The 19,546-nt window shown below is 50.1% G+C and overlaps 7 protein-coding genes across 7 annotated transcripts; 3 read left to right on the top strand and 4 right to left on the bottom strand.

Moving 5' to 3' along the window:
* Positions 1-124: 124 nt before the first annotated feature.
* BP01DRAFT_361378 (60S ribosomal protein eL39) lies at positions 125-778 on the bottom strand. Its single transcript, XM_025576134.1, has 3 exons — positions 728-778; positions 481-581; positions 125-191 (listed from the first exon to the last, which is right to left on the bottom strand). Exons 1-3 carry the CDS (start codon positions 731-733, stop codon positions 143-145), a joined length of 156 nt encoding a protein of 51 aa, XP_025426288.1. The 5' UTR covers positions 734-778; the 3' UTR covers positions 125-142.
* A 2,117-nt stretch (positions 779-2,895) lies between these two features.
* Positions 2,896-7,481, top strand: mdr1 (ABC multidrug transporter Mdr1). The gene is made up of 3 exons (XM_025571160.1): positions 2,896-3,475; positions 3,537-6,850; positions 6,907-7,481. The coding sequence occupies exons 1-3, from the start codon at positions 3,092-3,094 to the stop codon at positions 7,262-7,264; spliced, it is 4,056 nt and encodes a 1,351-aa protein (XP_025426287.1). The 5' UTR covers positions 2,896-3,091; the 3' UTR covers positions 7,265-7,481.
* A 235-nt stretch (positions 7,482-7,716) lies between these two features.
* Positions 7,717-8,183, bottom strand: BP01DRAFT_308621 (SWI5/SAE3 family protein; the record flags this gene model as incomplete). Its single annotated transcript, XM_025572350.1, has 3 exons — positions 7,717-7,876; positions 7,953-8,038; positions 8,100-8,183. 3 exons carry the CDS (start codon positions 8,181-8,183, stop codon positions 7,717-7,719), a joined length of 330 nt encoding a protein of 109 aa, XP_025426286.1.
* A 453-nt stretch (positions 8,184-8,636) lies between these two features.
* On the top strand, positions 8,637-10,486 carry BP01DRAFT_308580 (Ytp1 family protein; the record flags this gene model as incomplete). Its single annotated transcript, XM_025572347.1, has 5 exons — positions 8,637-8,768; positions 8,846-8,923; positions 9,036-9,878; positions 9,963-10,092; positions 10,155-10,486. The coding sequence occupies 5 exons, from the start codon at positions 8,637-8,639 to the stop codon at positions 10,484-10,486; spliced, it is 1,515 nt and encodes a 504-aa protein (XP_025426285.1).
* A 419-nt stretch (positions 10,487-10,905) lies between these two features.
* On the bottom strand, positions 10,906-12,767 carry BP01DRAFT_361372 (E1 ubiquitin-activating protein AOS1). Its single transcript, XM_025576133.1, has 4 exons — positions 12,379-12,767; positions 12,251-12,308; positions 12,016-12,187; positions 10,906-11,962 (listed from the first exon to the last, which is right to left on the bottom strand). Exons 1-4 carry the CDS (start codon positions 12,410-12,412, stop codon positions 11,072-11,074), a joined length of 1,155 nt encoding a protein of 384 aa, XP_025426284.1. The 5' UTR covers positions 12,413-12,767; the 3' UTR covers positions 10,906-11,071.
* Positions 12,768-13,248: 481 nt separating this feature from the next.
* On the top strand, positions 13,249-15,035 carry BP01DRAFT_308597 (uncharacterized protein; the record flags this gene model as incomplete). The annotated part of the gene is made up of 3 exons (XM_025572348.1): positions 13,249-14,111; positions 14,164-14,847; positions 14,912-15,035. Coding segments are annotated over 3 exons (1,671 nt in total), but the record flags the coding sequence as incomplete, so codon positions are not given.
* Positions 15,036-16,082: 1,047 nt separating this feature from the next.
* BP01DRAFT_223195 (RFX family transcription factor) lies at positions 16,083-19,455 on the bottom strand. The gene is made up of 4 exons (XM_025571158.1): positions 19,243-19,455; positions 18,389-19,112; positions 18,019-18,336; positions 16,083-17,955 (listed from the first exon to the last, which is right to left on the bottom strand). Exons 1-4 carry the CDS (start codon positions 19,256-19,258, stop codon positions 16,350-16,352), a joined length of 2,664 nt encoding a protein of 887 aa, XP_025426282.1. The 5' UTR covers positions 19,259-19,455; the 3' UTR covers positions 16,083-16,349.
* Positions 19,456-19,546: the final 91 nt, after the last annotated feature.

Here is a 19,546-nt window from a genome sequence, read left to right as displayed (position 1 = left end):
AGTTCAGGATGATGCAGATTTAATCATCGCGAGCAAGAGAGGCACACAAGAGTTGGCGGTATCACAACTGAACGAAACAATCCCGGGGATAAAAGACATCTCGGGTGAAATCGAAGAAGTCGGTTGATCGGCTTGAACGAGTTTAGATACCGAGACGGGTCTTGCGCCAGTGTCTCCGCTTGGCGTTGTATCTGTGAGAAGGGAGCGTGGTCAGCTATTTGCCCTGTGTATTCCCGGATATGATCGTCATCGCCCGTGTGCGTGTCTGGTAAGCAAGAACTCGGGTCGCAAGTACGAAGATTGTCAAATCCCAGTAATTGAAATGAGATTTTTGTCGGCTGATTGTCGAGCAATGGCTTCCATCCCCTCACTGTCCTTCCATCGTCTTCCGTTGTTGCCAGGCGGTCCGGTGCCATCGAGGGGTCGAATCTTCTCACGGGGATCGAATCGTGGTAGTGCAATAACAAGGTTCTTATTTACCTGATGGTGTTACCAGTGCGGAGACGAATCCACTGGGGAATAGGACGGTTCTGTCTCTGAGCTTTAGCAAGCTTCTGCTTGGTGCGGAAACTCTTGTGGCTCTATATTGAAGAAAAGATACGATCGTTAGCCATTGGTCTTCTCCTCATCCTAGCAGTTTCCATCCTGATCTCCATCTGGCCAAAATAGCCAGCCGTAAATAATATCCCGTTTTAAGGTCTGATCGTATCACAAGGGGGTTGCTAACCGGCATCTTGAAGGCTTGTCGCAACGGCGAGCTGAGGGTATGGACTGGCGGTAGTGAGGTTGTCGACCGTCTTCAAGTCCCGTTCGTAGTGGTAGTTTTTTTGTGCGGGCAGGGCTTAGCGTTTCGCTTCGGATAGGTCACGTGCTATATGCCTGAGGCACAACTAGTTCCACCCCATCAATCAACACTCGCACCATATATGAACTATGTTCAAATTTCTTTGGGTAGTACTGGTACGCTCAAAAATCATCTTGATTCAGAATATCTTCTCACCAGCACCATCCTAGTTGAGACTGCTGGTTTTTGTCCGCCCGACCTTGGATTAGTACATGAGTCCCTGTGAAGACTTATCACAATAGCAGCCTGTACTCCGTAGCTTGTCCGGAGGAGATACCCGCAAGGCCGACCAATTGCTTAGGTACGCTGACCGCCAAACGTCCGATCAGACAGGTACTATGGGGGGTCCAGCCTTTCTGATATCCGGAGGTTCATGTCCACACTCTGGCAAATCCTGCGGAGCACAAGGACGTGCAGTTCGCCCTGAGACATAACTACTTGCTGCATACAATTGAGTCATCGTACCGTCACCTGAACGCAATGGTCCCTTGGATCCAAAACCTCAAGGAATCACGAAGTACCACGTCGGCTTATGCTTAATCCAGTGCTCAGTGACTCACAAGGAGCCAAGTTGGTATCTCCTACAAATCCTGTGGTTTCATCATACTGCACGGAGTACGGAGTAGGTCGTAGTACGTTTTAAGACTAATAGAATTCCTGAAAGGGAGGGGCGCCTGTCCATGAGTCATCGAGAGGCACAAACTACTACATCGAGCATCTATCACAAAGGCTGTCAAAGGAGGTGAATAGTCGAAATGATCGGAATTCCGTCCCCTGCCATGACACTTTTCCGTACTCTGCCATTGTCAAGGGCACGGAGATAGGCGGTTTCTATCAGGAAAATGACCTTGCTGGCCATCTCCTATCCATGGAACGGAATCGCTTTTGAGCTCGAACCTCTGTTGGCTGCTTTGTCATCGCAGGAGGACGGTACCCTGTAAGCGCCGAGCCCGATCATACGAAGTACTGTACCAGTGTACATACTAAGAGTAACTTAGTCTAAATAACTAGTGTATGTCTTGCATCAGCAGACTCTCGAACGTCTGACCAACGCCTCAAGGTATTGGTACTTAGGAGTACAGAAGTCACTCTATCACAGGTTGACAGCCGTATTCGTTTGGTAGCCGATAATTGGAGCGGGTCTTTTCACTTCCAACCCACCTGAAGCAGACCCCGCCCTGGTTTCTCACCCGCGCTAAGGCTCTTTAGGCACCGATGGCTGGACGTAGGTCTTTCGATTCCTCCCTCACGATTGGCACGCATTGATTTCCCATTCGGTGTTGTATCTGAACTAGACCGAATGAAGTGCCCGCAGAACCAATCCATCCATCCATCCGTCATCCAGGTTTTCCATGATCAACTACTAACTACTGTACGGAGTCGACTACTAGATGATACTGATAGCGATAGGACAGTGTTTGGTTGCAAACAGAAGCAAACTCGGTCATATACAAGCGAATTTTGACCAGTGGCTGGATAGGTTCTATAGCTCCATTCTTCCCCCCCGACTATCACAACCTAATGCATGTGCAAGCCGTCAAGCTGGAAATATTGCTGGAAATATTGAATGCGCATTGGATTCATGCCACTCGGGACTCTGCGATTCATGGATTGATTCATGGCCCATTAGTAATACGCTTAATACGCCGGGAAAACGCAAAAAGCAAATACATAAAAACGCTCGGGAAGTCGGGGCTCCGATGACGCTAAGAAACGGAGGCTAAAATTAATGTTTCCCTCTCTTTATATTATTCCGTATCACAGAGAAACGAGAATAAGCGCTGACGCCGACAATGGGGGCATCATCAGGATTCAAATCCCCAAAGCTCTCAAGGTTCAGCTTCCCCAGTGCTAGACGAATGAACTAGTTTCAATTATTTATTCCTCCCCTTCTTCCCCCTTTTTCTCTGTTTCAACCATAACTGCAATTAATCGACCCGCAATACCTTGAGGTTGGATAAAACATTGTACATTCCATTCCATCCCTAGTAACCTAGGATCCCGCGACAGAATTTCCGACCAGCTCTCCAGACACCTCCTCCGCCTCCCTTCGGGAAAATCGCTACAATAGACAGGGTGGTCACCTTGGATTTCTCTCAGCGACCTTTATCGAACGCCCCCGTTCCCCATGGAGTAGTGCGCGTCGGCCCCTCGTTTCCTTTTCTCTCTCTTCCGACATTTCGCCTGCCAACCTCGCAGCAGCAAGTGTGAGACTCAATACGTTCTACTCTGCCATCAAGAGCAAGGATGGCTCACCCAGAAAATGAGCCTCTTCCTGGGGACAAAATTGATAACGCCGACATCGAGCTGATGGAACGGGGAAGCGCATCCTCAGCTGAACACCACAAGTCAGCCAGTCGCTCTTCTGTATCCAGTTCTACGATGGTCCCTGCCGGAGAGAAGGACAAGGGCTCTCGTCCAACTGCACTGGCACGATCCGAGGACCCGGACGCGCTTTTCGCCCACCTTCCAGAGCATGAAAAGGACATTCTGAAAAAGCAACTGGACGCACCGGATGTGAGTGTGTCGTTTTTCGCACTCTTCCGATATGCTTCGCGAACGGACGTCTTGATCATGCTTGTCAGTGCGCTTTGTGCTATTGTAGCAGGCGCTGCTCTGCCCTTGTTTACCGTAAGTGGTCTCCTTGCAGTTCGACATTGATTCGTTTCGTGACTGATCTAGTTGTTCGCAGATTCTGTTCGGATCTCTGGCCTCGGCTTTCAGAGGCATTGCTCTATACGAACTCTCTTACCACGACTTCTATCATCAGCTGACGAAAAACGTTCTTTACTTCGTGTATCTTGGAATTGCCGAATTCGTCACTGTCTATATCTCCACCGTCGGTTTCATTTACACTGGAGAACACATCACGCAAAAGATTCGTGAACATTACCTGGAATCTATCTTGAGACAAAACATGGGTTATTTCGATAAACTTGGTGCTGGTGAAGTCACAACTCGCATCACAGCCGACACGAACCTGATCCAAGACGGTATCTCAGAGAAGGTTGGGCTTACTCTGACAGCTATCGCTACCTTCGTGACCGCGTTTATTGTCGCCTACATCAAGTACTGGAAACTTGCGCTCATTTGTACCTCGACCATTGTCGCCCTTGTCATGACTATGGGTGGTGGCTCTCGCTTTATTGTCAAATACAGCAAGAAGTCCTTGGAGAGTGCAGGTGCCGGTGGGACCGTGGCCGAAGAGGTCATCAGCTCAATCCGTAATGCCACAGCATTTGGTACCCAAGACAAGCTAGCCAAACAATATGAGGCCCATTTGGCTGAAGCAGAAAAATGGGGTATCAAGACTCAGGTCATTCTCGGCTTCATGATCGGCGGCATGTTCGGTATCATGTTTTCTAACTACGGCCTTGGTTTCTGGATGGGTTCCCGTTTCCTCACCGATGAAGATGTCAACGTGGGACAAGTACTGACTGTTCTCATGGCTATCTTGATTGGGTCTTTCAGCTTGGGAAACGTCGCTCCTAATGGGCAAGCTTTTACGAATGCCCTTGCTGCAGCCGTCAAGATCTATGGGACTATCGACCGTCCCTCTCCTCTGGATCCCTACTCCGACGAGGGGGAGAAACTTGAGCACTTCGAAGGCAATATTGAATTCCGTGGCATCAAGCACATCTATCCATCCCGCCCTGAAGTCATCGTCATGGATGGTGTTTCCCTGTCTATGCCTGCCGGTAAGACGACTGCGTTGGTTGGTCCATCTGGCTCAGGGAAGAGTACGGTTGTTGGTCTAGTTGAGCGATTCTACTTTCCGGTAGGAGGCTCTGTTCTCTTGGATGGCCACGATATCTCAACCCTCAACCTTCGTTGGCTGCGTCAACAAATATCGCTGGTTAGTCAGGAACCTGTTCTCTTTGGTACCACGATATACCACAATATCCGCCACGGTCTTATCGGTACCAAGTATGAGAATGAATCGGAGGGAAGAGTCAGAGAGTTGATTGAGAACGCGGCGAAAATGTCCAACGCTCATGATTTTATTACCGCCCTCCCCGAAGGCTATGAGACGAATGTGGGTCAGCGCGGTTTCCTGCTCTCCGGGGGACAAAAGCAGCGCATTGCCATCGCACGTGCTATAGTCAGTGACCCGAAGATTCTTCTGCTCGACGAAGCGACATCGGCGTTGGACACAAAATCCGAGGGTGTCGTTCAGGCAGCCTTGGATAGAGCTGCTGAAGGCCGCACTACCATTGTTATTGCTCACCGTCTCTCTACCATCAAGTCAGCTCACAACATCGTCGTTATGGTGAACGGTAAGATTGTGGAACAGGGCAACCATGACGAACTCGTTGGCCGTAAAGGCACATACCAAAGCCTCGTGGAAGCACAGCGAATCAATGAGGAGAAGGACGCGGAAGCCCTTGCTACTGATGGTGTGGATCTCAACGATGATACCTTCGCCAAAGACGAGATCGAACGTATCAAGTCTGCAAGCAGTGGCACCGGTTCGCTAGCTGATGACGACGAAAAGATGTTTGCCGCCAATGGCCTTGGACGCAGTGGAACACACAAGTCGATTTCCAGCGCCATTCTTGCTAAGCGAGAACCGGAAGTTGCTAAAAAATACTCGCTGTGGGCGTTAGTCAAGTTTATCGCTTCGTTCAATCGCCCCGAGACTCTCTATATGCTTATTGGCCTGGTTTTTGCTGTGCTCTCCGGTGGTGGCCAACCTACCCAAGCTGTTTTGTACGCCAAGGCCATCAGCACGCTTTCACTCCCAACAAGTGAGGCTGCAAAGATCAGACATGACGGTGCGTTCTGGGCTCTGATGTTCTTTGTGGTCGGGATCGCCCAATTTATCAACCTCTCCATTAATGGTGCCGCTTTCGCGGTTTGCTCGGAGAGACTAATTCGCCGAGCTCGGAGTATGGCTTTCAGGTCCATGTTGCGTCAGGATATTACTTTCTTCGATAGAGAAGAAAACAGTACTGGTGCACTCACATCCTTTCTATCGACTGAAACCAAACATCTGTCAGGTGTCAGTGGCGCCACACTGGGTACAATTCTCATGACCAGCACGACTCTTGGCGCAGCTATGATTATCTCTCTCTCCATTGGTTGGAAGTTGGCTTTGGTCTGTATATCTGTTGTTCCGGTGCTGCTGGGCTGTGGATTCTACCGCTTCTACATGCTAGCGCAGTTTCAGCAAAGATCCAAGAGCGCTTACGAAGGATCTGCAAGCTATGCTTGTGAGGCGACCTCTGCTATTCGCACCGTGGCTTCCCTCACCCGGGAGAAAGATGTTTGGAATATCTACCACGGCCAGCTAGAGGCACAGGGCCGTACAAGTTTGATCTCGGTGCTAAGGTCTTCTATCCTATACGCCGCCTCGCAAGCGCTGGTCTTCTTTTGTGTTGCGCTTGGCTTCTGGTACGGAGGTACGCTCCTGGGTCATCATGAGTACTCTGTCTTCCGCTTCTTTGTCTGCTTCTCCGAGATTCTATTTGGTGCGCAATCTGCTGGCACGGTCTTTTCTTTCGCTCCAGATATGGGAAAGGCGAAGAATGCTGCAGCTGAATTCCGCAGACTCTTCGACAGGAAGCCACAGATCGACACCTGGTCGGAAGAAGGCGAGAGCCTTCAGTCAGTGGAAGGGTCCATTGAATTCCGCGATGTGCATTTTAGGTACCCCACCCGAGCTGAACAGCCTGTCCTGCGAGGACTGAATCTGACCGTCAAACCTGGGCAATATGTCGCCCTCGTTGGCCCTAGTGGCTGTGGTAAAAGTACCACCATTGCGCTGCTTGAGCGATTCTATGATGCCATCGCAGGAAAGGTTCTTATCGACGGCAAGGATATCACACAATTAAATGTCAACTCGTACCGCAGTTTCCTATCGCTCGTGAGCCAGGAACCAACCCTGTATCAAGGTACGATCAGGGAGAATATTCTCCTGGGCGTTACCGGTGAGGATGTGCCCGAGGAAGCGCTGGTCAAGGCTTGCAAGGAAGCCAATATTTATGATTTTGTCATGTCTCTCCCGTAAGTTCTTGCCGACGTTTATTTTCGAAGCCAGGCAGCTAACCCTTTATCTGCAGGGATGGATTCAATACAGTGGTTGGCAGCAAAGGAAGCATGTTGTCTGGAGGACAGAAGCAGCGTGTGGCTATCGCACGGGCCCTGATTCGGGATCCCCGAGTTCTTCTCCTTGACGAAGCCACCTCTGCCCTTGATTCCGAATCTGAGAAAGTTGTGCAAGCAGCGCTCGATGCTGCGGCTCGTGGCCGAACCACCATCGCAGTTGCGCATCGTCTCAGCACTATTCAGAAAGCCGATGTCATTTACGTATTTGACCAGGGCAAGATCGTGGAGAGCGGAACACACCAGGAGCTGATCCGCACCAAAGGTCGCTATTTCGAGCTGGTCAACTTGCAGAGCCTGGACAAAGGCCACTAATTATACTCATTCCTATATATCCTGTACAGATTTTATAATGTCTTGCCTCTTCTACACCGCTCATTCTTATTACGTTTAGATATTCCCGCTCTTCTTCTACTCATTTTGTTTCTCATGTGACATGACATGATTTGGGGAGGCCTTTGCATGCATGATGATGTGCCTCCAAGCGGATATTGTGACTTGTCTTCATTATGTTGCGTTGTTGGCTGGCTTATGAGGGGCGTTTGGATCAAAATATGAAGGTCAATTTTTGTAAGGATTTGGCAATACGGTCAATTGCCTCTGCCTCCTGTTACGGAGAGGTTCTTCGACCTGTACTTTTGCCTAAGATATCCCCACTCAGTTAAGAGGCGGAAATGTTGTACCGACTCAGAGATCATACGCAGATAGCTCTTTGCCCGGAAGAAGTCTCAGTAAGCTTTAATGCTTTATGCACGAGAAAGTCGATCTCAGTCGCGATCACCCACACCATACTCTCTTTGGACGTCGATATGTCGCACTCCCCGAGCATCCGCAATCAGGTCCAGTAGCCCTTGAGCAATGTCCTTTATTTCGTTGTATTCGTGCAGCAACCGAATGTGTCGTTGGACCGTGGTCTGGGGGTCATCCCTAGCCGACACACCGAAATCAATCGGTCAGTAAGCGGTTTTCTTCGCCGCACTATGCGGATCTCGTCGTTTCATACTTCAGTTGAGCCTTGGCTTCGGCGATTTGAGCCTCCAACTCACTCTTCTGAGTTTGTTTATTGATAATGAACTGGTGCAAATTGGACTAGAATGGCATGTCACAGGATATCAATTTAAGTATTTTTTCCTTGGGTAGAGGGCCCAACCAGTTTTCTCTCTGAGGCCTGTTCATCGGCTGCAGGTGTCAATTCCTTGCCGGTTTCGGCGGTGGAGTCTTGCGGGGATGGCATGATGTTCAAGGATGAAGGTGGTTTAGATAAATAGCACTGAACATGACGATGATGATGATGTGATGATGATTATAATGATTTTAACGATGGAAGATGCGGATTCAACGAGAGAAGTATATAGATTGTAAACAAAATTCACGTTTCTAGAAGGATGGAAGTATAGAGTACCACAAATCACACACTGACCCAGTACTAGCGGGTCTTTACCCAATCCGCTTTATCCGAATGCGCTTTAGAAGATGCTTACGTCTTCAGCTCAGGTCCCAATCAGCCCAGCCCAGCCCAGCAGATCTCTTTGTCCTCATCACCTACCTCCCTTTTCTCTGTTCTTTCTGTGTCTCCCTCTCTATCTCCCCCTCTCTTCACTTTCTTGCCTTCCCCTCATAAATCTCTCTTTTGATTTTTCATCCCATCTTTCTCTCTCCTTTGGAAAGAGGAGGAAAGGGACCGATCATGGAAATAACAAGTCGATCCCGCTTATCTGGGGGGTTGTTGGTAGCCTTGGTATTTCTTACCACGCCTGCCTGGGCTCACGAGGGCCATGAAAATGTTCCCGAAGGTGCCGCCATCTCCGAGGACCCCATTGTAGGTTGCCTCTGGTTTTTGACCTCCTTTATTCTTCTTTTTATGGTTAAATGGTAGACTGACAAAGCGCTCTCCAGGACTCGACATTATGGTTGCACATGATCCTCATGGGATTTGCCTTTGGCATCATTTTCCCACTGGGTATGGTTCTCGGGGTGAGTAGCAATTCTCTCGTGCATTTATTCTATCCAACCCGGTCCATTCATGTCGCTGGCGCACCCTCACTCGAATCCAAGGTTCTAATAAGGTCTCTTCTACAATGTTTAGATCGTGCGCTCGCGCTGGCATGTCCCTGTTCAGATAGTTGGCACTGTCGTCGCAGTCGTCGCATACTTTCTTGGTCATGCGCATAAGGGTCGCCAATTCTCCAAGAATGTCCATGCATCTTTCGCGAACACACTAATGTTGATGATGGTGGTTCAGATCGTACTGGGTGTCTATCTCAAACTGCATCTCACCAAGGGCATCCACGGGCGGATTCGTCGTGTTGTGGTTGTTGCGCACGGAGTGGTCGGCAAGGCTATGCCGGTCGCGAGTTGGGTCCAGATGCTATTTGGAGGTATCACGGCCCTGGGTTTCTGCCGAGATGATCATCTGGGACAGTGCCTAGCTCATTTTATAATGGGCAGCGCTTTCATTGCCTATGGAATCCTGCTGACCATCCTCCTCCTCGTCGGTCAGTACTGGCTTCGCCGCACTGGACGAAGCCAGGAATTCTTCGACTCGCTGATCATTGCTGCCTGGGGCTGCGTCAACACCTTCACAGAGCACCGGTGGGGAGGTCCCTGGGTTCACAACGACCTGCAACACACAACGATGGGAATTGTTTGGTGGTGTGCTGGTTTGCTGGGAATTTGGTTGAGCCGAAAACGCAACGGCCGCCCGAAGCGCAATCTTATTCCAGCCTTGGTTATACTGCTCACTGGCTATGCCATGTCCGCTCATCCCCAAAATCTGATGATCAGTACCATGATCCACACCATCTTTGGTTATACCTTGATGGCGGCCGGTTTCACCAGAATTATTGAGATCTCCTTCGTGCTCAGAGATAAGGGGACCATCAACCCAGACGGTTCTGATCCGAATAGCTTTCAATATCTCACGCCTTTCGTAAGTCTCTCTTGTCACCGGGACTGGATATTGACGGCCCTGGTATACCCTGTTCTTTGAACTACTGTGCTGACTTTACGCCAGTTGTTGTACGCTTCTGGGTTCCTCTTCATGGGCGCCACTGAGGAGCAAATGCAACTTCTTAGCGATGCCGGAATCACACATGTTTCATACGTCCTGATTCTGTATAGCATTGCTTTCATCCTCTTCCTGTGTAAGCTGCACTTCCATGCCTTGTCAACAAGCTAGGAGGCCCTGTTCTAACAACTCTTACAGTTGTCAATGTTCTCCTGCACATCTATGCCGTTCATGCATGGCCCGAATCCGCCAAGCCGCCGTCACGCTCCCGTTCTTCAAGTTTTGCAGATGATGCTGGCGAGGGGTCATCCGGCTTCAAGCCCAACCAGCCCCACGGCCGCTTCCTAAACGGTCACGCCCGCTCCGCATCCGAGAACCAGCATGTTCATGATGCCGAGGAATTTGAATTACAGGGGCTTATCTCAGATGAGGAAGATAGCGGAGAACAAAGCAGGAATACGATGGGGCCCAGAAAAACCGAGGACGAGGAAAGCTCTCCTCTCGTTGGTAAGGAGACCTCAATGCGATGATTTCAATGCATCTATTCAACCTTCCTTTCTACCCGGGTATCTTATAATCACGCTCGCACTGTTCATATACACCTCTTCGACTATTTAGATGCATTTAGTCTGTTCAATGTTTCCTTGAACTGGTAAGAATCGGCGCGAAATCGGTCGTTCCGGTCGCTTAGAGCTGGGTCCGAGGCTGCACCACAGCGTACTGGATAGGCGTAGAGACCTCCAAATTGTGGTATCAGAGACGAATCTCATACTTTCATCGAAGCCTCGAGCTCCATGACAGACACGCAGACACGCAAGATATAGGGAGGAACAACATACGCTGTTGAAGAGACCACAGTGCCAATGCCCATGAAGACCTTGGGGTTGTATTTGTCCGTATTATACATGTCGTGATTAAAGAGGAAATGACTAAGTTTCGAGCAGTATGGCGCAAGCGCAACCCAAGCAAGCAACGCACCGCCCACAGCATTGAATCAAGAGGTTCAACCGCTCAATTCTGTCACCATACTCTAAGGAGATGGTTCTCTCTCTCTTGCCGTGTCTCAGTGCCTCTTTTACCCATCCCGACGGAACATCCATTGCTCTCTGGGCCATTTAAGGTGCCAGAACAGGAGGCCCATCCAGAGGAATTGGATTCGGAACTGGGATCACGGCAGGAAGGATGTTATCGACCTCGGGCGGGAAAATAGGGTGCAGGGGATAGATCGGAGCGGTTGAACGTTCACCGTCGAATAGTAGCATGTTCTGGAGAGGTTGCTCGCGAGCACTGAGCACGTTGATTACATCTTGTGCAAGACTGCCACCAACGAACGCTGCCACGGGACTCAGCTCGCTGTTCAAATTCTGCAAAAAGGTACGCAAGAACCCGGCATCGAGGGTTGCTATGTCCAGCTTCAGCTCCTGATGGCCGTCTCGCGCGAGTTTCGTAAAGACCTCTAGGTCCTGCGGGGAGAAGGTTGGGAGGGCGCCGGCGGAAAGTTTCTGATATTCCCACAAAGCACGAAGACAAGTAAGCAACGGAGTGACCTGTCTGCGTTTGCGAGGAAGGCGTGTGAACTCTTCGGGGAGCGGAGAAGTGTTGGCGAGGATCAGAGGGGAGTACACTTCGCGCTTGGTTACCATTTCAATGACCTTGTCATTCTCCCTCTCCCTTTTAGTTGTAATATCCAAGATACTCCGAGTCGGAGTCTCTTGGGTGACGGATGGCACGTTGGACTTGGACCTCTCGATCACAAAATCGTGGGAGATAAGATCCGCGAAAACGAAACCGTAGAAACCGTGCAGACCGGCAGCGTAGAAGGGACGATTTGCTATACGACAAGCGGCATTGATAGTAGTGTAAGTATGAAAGTCAAGTTCCGTGGCAATAGTGATGTCAAACTGTGCAAAGAACTCAGGTTGTTTGAGGTGAACATCTTCCGTGTCGATATGGAGCTGTACCCGAGGGTTCATGGCACGCACAGCTGGAGCTGCAGCTTGTGCTCGCTGGGGGGTCGAATTAGCATAGTCGGAGTCGGCGGGGAAAAGGCTTCCCATACATTTTGACCGAGACAATCTTCTGTCACGAAAAGTTGCGCGCCGAGGTCCTCCTCCTTTACAGTCTCATGGTCAATGATTGTAAGAGAACCGATACCTGCAAGCACCAAATTCTTGGCAACCTCGTTCGCCAAAGCCTTGAACGTAATAAGAAGAATTTTCGCGGATCGCAGCCTGTGATGAGACCAGGGGTTAGAACATGCTGAACAAACCACGAAAGGTACGACTATAGCTCACTTTTCCTGAGCCTTTACTCCCCAAAGACGGATCTGGCGGTCATACAGCGCAATCTCATCTAGTTGATTTCACGACTGGGGTCAGTGATGTGTTCCCCTGGACAAGACCGAGTCATGACCTTGACATACCTGCGCTCATTGACTGAGCTGTTTGCGACTCCATGGTAGGTCCAATATGATACGCAGATAAGGGCAACCTCCCGCTCACACGTCAGGATACCTGTTTTGATTGATTAGAATTACCTGTATCTGGAGTTGCGCCTTGACAGAGAGTGGTAAATGTTTCAAAGTGATCAGAGGGATGATGGCCAGTCTAGATGTCGGGTTGGGAAAGGTAGAGCAGGGGGGGAGAAGTGTCAGAAAGCAAGGTTTGGGAGGGTATTCTGGTCGAGAGAGGAATAGAGAGGAACCGAGAAGAGAGCCCTGTCAGGATGAGACCTTTGAAAAAAGCTTGTGTGAAGGAGCACTAGAAGTTGAAGTCGCAGTTCATCATCGTCTCTTCATCATCATCATCATCATCACGTGCGGGGAGGGAATGAGCTGCCGCCCGCCCGCCCGCCTGCCTGCCTGCCTGCCTGCCTCCGATAACTAATCGCTTATCGCTTCGTCATTCAATTCAACTCCACCTTTTGATATTCATCGACTATTACTCCGGAGTACGTACACCCATACCTTCCTTTCTCACATTCACATCCCTACCTGTCCTGCTTTCTATCCCCTTCATCCTGTTTCACTTTATATTACCTTGAGTGGTCTCTTCTTTACACTGACCTACCGGCTTGGATTTCGTCATTGTTCGTGTGTGACGCCTCATCCTTTGTCCGGTTATCGAGATCCGTGTAGTCGCCGCTGTACGCCTTCCCGCCCTTGCTCATTCTCTCATTTCCATCACGGTGATCAGCTCGTCTCATCATCAAATTATGGTATGTAGCTGAGGCGAATAGATTTGGCCCACTTTTTCCATGCAGAAGCTCACCGTCGCCCGTGCTGCAACTCTAGTCCGGGAACTACGATTACCCACCTGCTTCTCGCCGTCCCTCTCGAGGGTCTCGTACCAACAACGACAGGCATTTACGTCCGGTCCCGAACCGTCTGCAACATCTACAGGAGCTTCTCAACTCCGAGCGAAACCGCAACAACTCGACTCGTGCGTTGGAGACATTAAACCAGGAGTTGGAAGAGTATCGGGGTAGGTCTTCGGTCCTTGTCGAAGAGGCCAGGACGAATCTAGATCGACAGTTTCAACAAGCCCGAGCCGAGCATCACATCTGGAATCAACACCAGGGGAACGATAACTTTGCAGGTACTGTGCGCCCTGCTGGTCAAAGACCGCAAGCGTTAAATGTAACAGTTGTCAATTTCGAAGGAAATGCTTCTGACCCCACGCGGCCTGGTAGTAGGACCCCAAGATTTCGTCCACTCAGAGGAGGAGATCGAATTGGTCGCGTGAGAAGTATTAGAGACGAAAATGCAAGGTCTCTCTTAGATGAGCCTGTTCCTCGTCTCGAATCGCCTATCGTCATGCCTCAACAACGGGAGAGTGAAACCCCGTCAGATAACTGGAGGGCAAAGCGTCGTAAGCTGGAGATGGATGATCACAGAGAAGGATTACAAAACTTTCGTTACGGGCAATATGGTCAAGTGGTACCTGGAGCACTGAAGATGGAGTTAGCCAGCTGTGACGGAGGCACATACGAACCCGATGGAGAAAGTTCGTGGCCCGAGAATATCCTTCGCAACGACACTACTGTCTACTGTACAAAGTCGAACCGATGCAACTTGATATTGAAACACTATGCTGGGATCCCTTTTTGCCTGAAAAAGATCGTCATCAGAGCGCCTAGGACGGGCTATGATGCTCCGTAGGTGATTGCTGCTTCACTTTGTCGACTCAGCTGCTGACACCATTCAAAGGATCCAAGAAGGAATGGTTTTCGTTTCAATGACATCTGACGACCTTCTAGCTCGAACAGCCGCATCTCATATCCTATGTGAGACAACGGGACGGACTCGGCGGTCTTGGCACCCACGAATGCAACCGTCTCAGGAATATTTGAATGCACACCAGCCTCGTCTGCCGAGTGCTCCGGGCAACAATGTTGACTCCAATCTCAACTCCGAAGGATCTGACACTGACAACAATGACCCTGCAAGGCCTACTGTGGGAGGCGGACCCAACCCAATTTCGGATTTCCGCACCATAACCAATTACGATGAACACTCAGACGAACGTTCAGAGGCGAACGAACGAGATGAAGATGACGAGACTCCCTACCTGACCGAGATAGAGCGATTGGAGGCAGATCGGTACGAAGACGCCGCTATTTGCTCAGATACCAGTGATAGTCTGAGCGAAGCTGAACTCGCTGAAATGGGTACATTTCCTCGGCGTCGCCGGGCTTTATCGAGACAAATTCGAGCCATGCGACGTCGCTACAATGCGGCACACCCAAGACAACGTCCACGTTCGCCGGACTCGCCTCCCGCCTCAAGCAATGAAGTCTCCCAGCCTCTGGTTTCTTCGCTTATGAGACCGCATGCGCGCTTTCGTATTGAACGACACAAGAGCATGGTCAGCATTAAGTTTGATCCTCCACCGTAAGCCCCAGTAGTCTACTTAGCCGAGAAGAGTCTATTTACCTTGCTGATGGTCGTCTTACAGTTCAGGAAGATACATACTTGTAAAGCTGTGGAATCCTCATAGCGGCAAAAACATAGATATCCAGAGTATCATTGCGTACGGCTACGGTGGCCCGAGGTTCTTTCCTGCTACGAGTTTCAGATGAGCCGATGTTGACTGCTTGTGCGCACGCCCCACGATGGGAACCTGTGCATCCGCATTGCCTGTGGAAATGTGCCTCACTGGTCATCTTAGTGGGCTTTGCCGGTACTTGCGACTCGGTATATCATACGCCACCGATGCTTGTTTCTCTTTCTTCTTTCATACCATAGCTTGGTTGAACCGCAAACCGGTACCTAAACTACAGGGATTCCTTTTTATTTCTTTTATTTCTGTGTGCGTGCGCCAAGATAGACCAAGCTTCCACGGTGGTGAGACAATGTTTAAGTATCTCGGCCGTCGATGCCTGCACTTGGCTTCGTTTCCATGTGAAGCAACGAATGAGAGAATGATCATTTTCCCTTGTCAGCGATGTCTAGTGCTTGGGGTATTGGGGCGACTATGTGTTGTCCATCATTGGGCCTAGTATGTTTGCTCGGTCGAGAGTGATTTACTCGACAGTGCTTGAGAGACTGCGACCTACTTGTCCAGGGACACACTGAATGCCACTAATTCCGTAAACATGAGACGGTCAATCATGCCAAATGGTAGCTTCCTGACGATTATCAAATCCACAAGCCATCAGTTGAACAAGGAATGGAAGACATATGAAGAAGTTCGTAAATATTAAAGTATGGGATGCTGCAGATGGCTTGCAAGAGGAAGCATCCTACCGCCGCCCCTGGCTCAACTTCGAGCGTACACAAACAGATAGATTGGAAGCTCCCAGGGGGTGAAACTGGGGACAAACAAATAAGGACATGACCCCCGAAACGCCGGTGAAGCATCGGGAAAGGCCTCGCCAATAAACAAGCCCAATATGAAACTCAGACAATCACCAGGTTTGGGAAAGATCGAATTGCCTTGGATCAGCGAACCAGAAAGAAGTATGGGTATGTATGTACAAGAAGAGATGGATGGCCCGTATTTCCGAGGTAGGCATTATTGAGTTCGGAAGAGAAAGGGTCAGGAAGAAAAGAAGACGGTTAGAAGCGGGAGCCAAGCGGGATCAACCACGCTATTAGGTAGTGTATGTAGAGGGAGGTAAGGTCAGCCTGATACCCTGGCAGCAGCGCAGTTGGTGCTGGGATAACGTATCACGTGGCTGACAATATCTCGAATCGATGCTCTCATTTCTCATCTCTCGTGCAAAGATCGTCGAACGCCGAAGGTGAATCTCCTCAGACATGAGACATCAAACAAATAATCTGACCAAAATGGTACTCCTGAAAAAGCAAAGAGTTCAACTCCACCGTTGAAACAAAGAAAACTCAAATTTTGGATCCAAGAACGAAGATTCGAAGGAATATGTAGAGGTAGATCATATGACCACGATATCTCCCTCAGCATCTGCTGGGTCGGAAGCCATCATGTCGCCATATTTACCCACGGTCATCAGCATCGAGTCGTCGTCAAGATCAATGGCACTATCATCATTATTGGGAGCATGGAAGCCAGCAATGCTCTCAGGAATGTTGGTAGGCTTCTCGGGTTCGGTATCGTTAGAGCTGGAGTCCGCATCCACTTGGGGCGGCATAGAATCGTGAGTTCGACCCATGCTCTCTGCCGATGTCGAGCTTGGGGTTGGTCTTACCCCTGCATCGCTACCCAGCTGAGAATCACCGGTCATCATTGGTTGACTCCTTTCATGGCTCGGCAAAGTTGAGGGCTTCATCAGAAATCCAGTCTGCCCTTGCTGGTTTGCACCCATGCGAGCATGTTGCAGGGTGCTTGGTTTGTAGCGCATAAATCCCCCTTTTTCGGCCTGCCATTGCATCATCTCATGGAAAAAGACCTTAGTCATCCACCAGGCGCTAAAGCTTTGGGCGCCACCCAGGGTAAGTCGCCGCAGGATGCAATCCCACAGAGCATCGACCTTCTGTATGATACACTGCGTGCGATGATGCGGGAAAGCCGCGGGGAGATTCAAAATGAAAGAGATCCACTTGTCTGGGAAGTTGTAGTCATCGCCGGTCGCCCCTTCGACAGGGAATTTGTGTAGTTTGGTGTCTTCCTCGGTATCAGGCTTTGTAAAGAAGGGTAGGGTGGTGGAAGGGTTAACGTCTGTAACTGGTGTGAGCAGAGATCGAATGTCATGCTTCAATATCTGTTCTACTGCACGCTCTGCGCAGCTAGGAATATTGGCTTTCATGATCATTTCTTTCGGATCAACCAATGTCTTGAAATCGAACCACATTTGATTCCTATTGTCGGGGTGGCAGAGCCATGCGGCGGCCGCGTTGGCAGACTGATTGACATCAAGCATATGCTTGAGTAGATTGCAGAAAATATGAGCTGGCAGCAGTCTGGCCAAAGAAACATGTGTAGGCTGGGTTTTAAATGTGTCGGCTATGTGGGCTGTTAGACGCTGCGAAATCGAGCAAAAGGCATCCAAAACCAATTTCGGAACAACCTGAGTGGTGAGTGGCGCGACGAACGCAATCATCTTTTGATACATGATCCAATCGCATTCTTTGATCCAAGGAGCGAGGTTCGGATGCGTCAAGAGCTTCTGCACAGGGACTGTCAGGGTGCCATGGAATGCCGAGAAATATCGTAGCATGTTCTTTTCTTTGCAATAACGGAAACTATCAATGACAGAGATGCAATGTGAGCGGTAAAGTGCTGCAAGGGCAGCAGCGATTTTCGGGTCCGTGTTGGCTGGGAGGTACTGTTGTATATTAGGAAGCTGGAGGTCTTCATTATCGATGGAAGGAGTGTCGCATGAGGGCAGATCAAGCATCTGGTGGATGATTTTGCCGGCTTGGCTTGCCATATTCTCAAGGGTAATGGAGGAGTCATCATAGGAGTATGATGAGGTAGGGCAACCGCACCCCGCGTTGGAGATATTTGCCGAGAATCTCGGGGTAAATGATGTTGTGGGAGAAGGGAATTCGGCTGTGTCTGCAGGGGGTTGGGGTACGACACTGTTGATACAGGCACCATTAATGCTTTGCGTCAAGAGAACGGGAAAGGAGCATGCACTATACCTTTTCTGCATCATCTCGTCAGTTCTGCTGTCTGCGACACCATCTGAACCATTTCCGCTCATCGGCAACTGAGGGTTTAGTGGCGGCGGCTTCTGCTGTTTCTCTTCTATCACAGTCAGATCCACGTAGTGGTATTTCGATTCACCGCGGACTCCCAATCGTCTTGTTTGGACGTTGGGAAAGATGATGCGAACCAATTTCCCAAATGATGCAGGATTCAACACCGAGACACGTTCAGTGCCACACTTCTCGGCGTAACAGCAATACACGCGATCACGTCTGACCGACCCGCTGCTTTTCCTACAGTTCTCCTTCAACCTATAGCCAGGTTAGCATGGCGGATAGAGTCAAAGATCGAGCAGCCGCTTACCATATCATAGCGAAGACCTGCTTCACCTTTTCAGCCTTACCTCCGGCACCTTCATGCTTCAGGACCTCGGCTGCCATCTGCTTCAGAGTGAATCCCTCATATTGACGTAATAACTTTCGAAGCTCATTGTCGTTGGCAAGGGAGGAGCTGGACCCTTTCTTCTTTTTCGCGCCAGCCTCGGAATTTTCGTTCTCCTCCAGAATGTGTTCCGGCACGTGGTTCTCAATCCCACTATCATACATTGCCGCAAATTGTGGCATCGGCACGCTAGATAAGCCGTGGTTCGGTATACCCCCCGACAGTGAGTGATGCGATAAGTGACTGTGCATGGCATGACCAGCGAACTCCTCCGCCCGTGGCATGACGGCATGGTGAGCATCTTGCAGCGTTGGGTCGAGCGATGCGCCGTTTACCTGGTGCGACAGTTGCTGTCCAAATCGCATGATGATTTCCTCTGGATTACTGGCAAAGACACTATGACCAGTAGGCTGCGTGGGCAAGAAGTGGGGAAACCCGTCGTTGATCTGTTGATCCTGGGTCTGCTGAGTCGTGGTGGAATGAATGCTCGCCGTTGAGCCCCGCGACCGTGGGCGACGGCTATTTCTCGATACTACAGTTTCCGATCGTGATCGCATGAGATCAGCGGTACCAGGGCGGCTGAGTGGTGCTACTAGTTGGGTGGTCTGAGAAGCAACACTCGACGTCTGTGAGGTCGCTCGGCCCACTGTACCTGCACGGTCAGCATGAAAAACATATAAAGCAGCAGCGACAACAACGGGCGCTAGAGGAATACCCCACGATCATGGCCCAGTAGACAGGTCAGGTCGTATGCAGGGAGGCAGGCAATCTCTTACCCATATCAGGAGGCATATCTTGAGATTTTCGACACTGCTATACTCGTCTTTCTAGTTGCTGGGGGGGGGAGGTCGGTAACCACGGGCAATAGCGTCTGTTTTGATCCTCCACGGAACCACTGCCCTTGAACGGCACGAATCCACGGCCACAGCAGAAGTACAGTAAAGAGAAAAGGCCGGAAGGGTGGATGTTGACCTTATTGTCGTCGTCGCCGTCATGAACAAGGCATCCAAGAAGTTGTCGTCGGGCAGCAGCAGAACTGGGGCTATTGAAGGCTCATAGTGGCCGCGTTTGCAGAGTCGA

The sequence above is a fragment of the Aspergillus saccharolyticus genome (assembly GCF_003184585.1).
Source record: "Aspergillus saccharolyticus JOP 1030-1 unplaced genomic scaffold BP01scaffold_73, whole genome shotgun sequence".
Lineage (NCBI taxonomy): Eukaryota > Fungi > Ascomycota > Eurotiomycetes > Eurotiales > Aspergillaceae > Aspergillus > Aspergillus saccharolyticus.
Note: the sequence above shows the minus strand (reverse complement) of the source record. Positions and strands in the feature narration are given on the sequence as shown.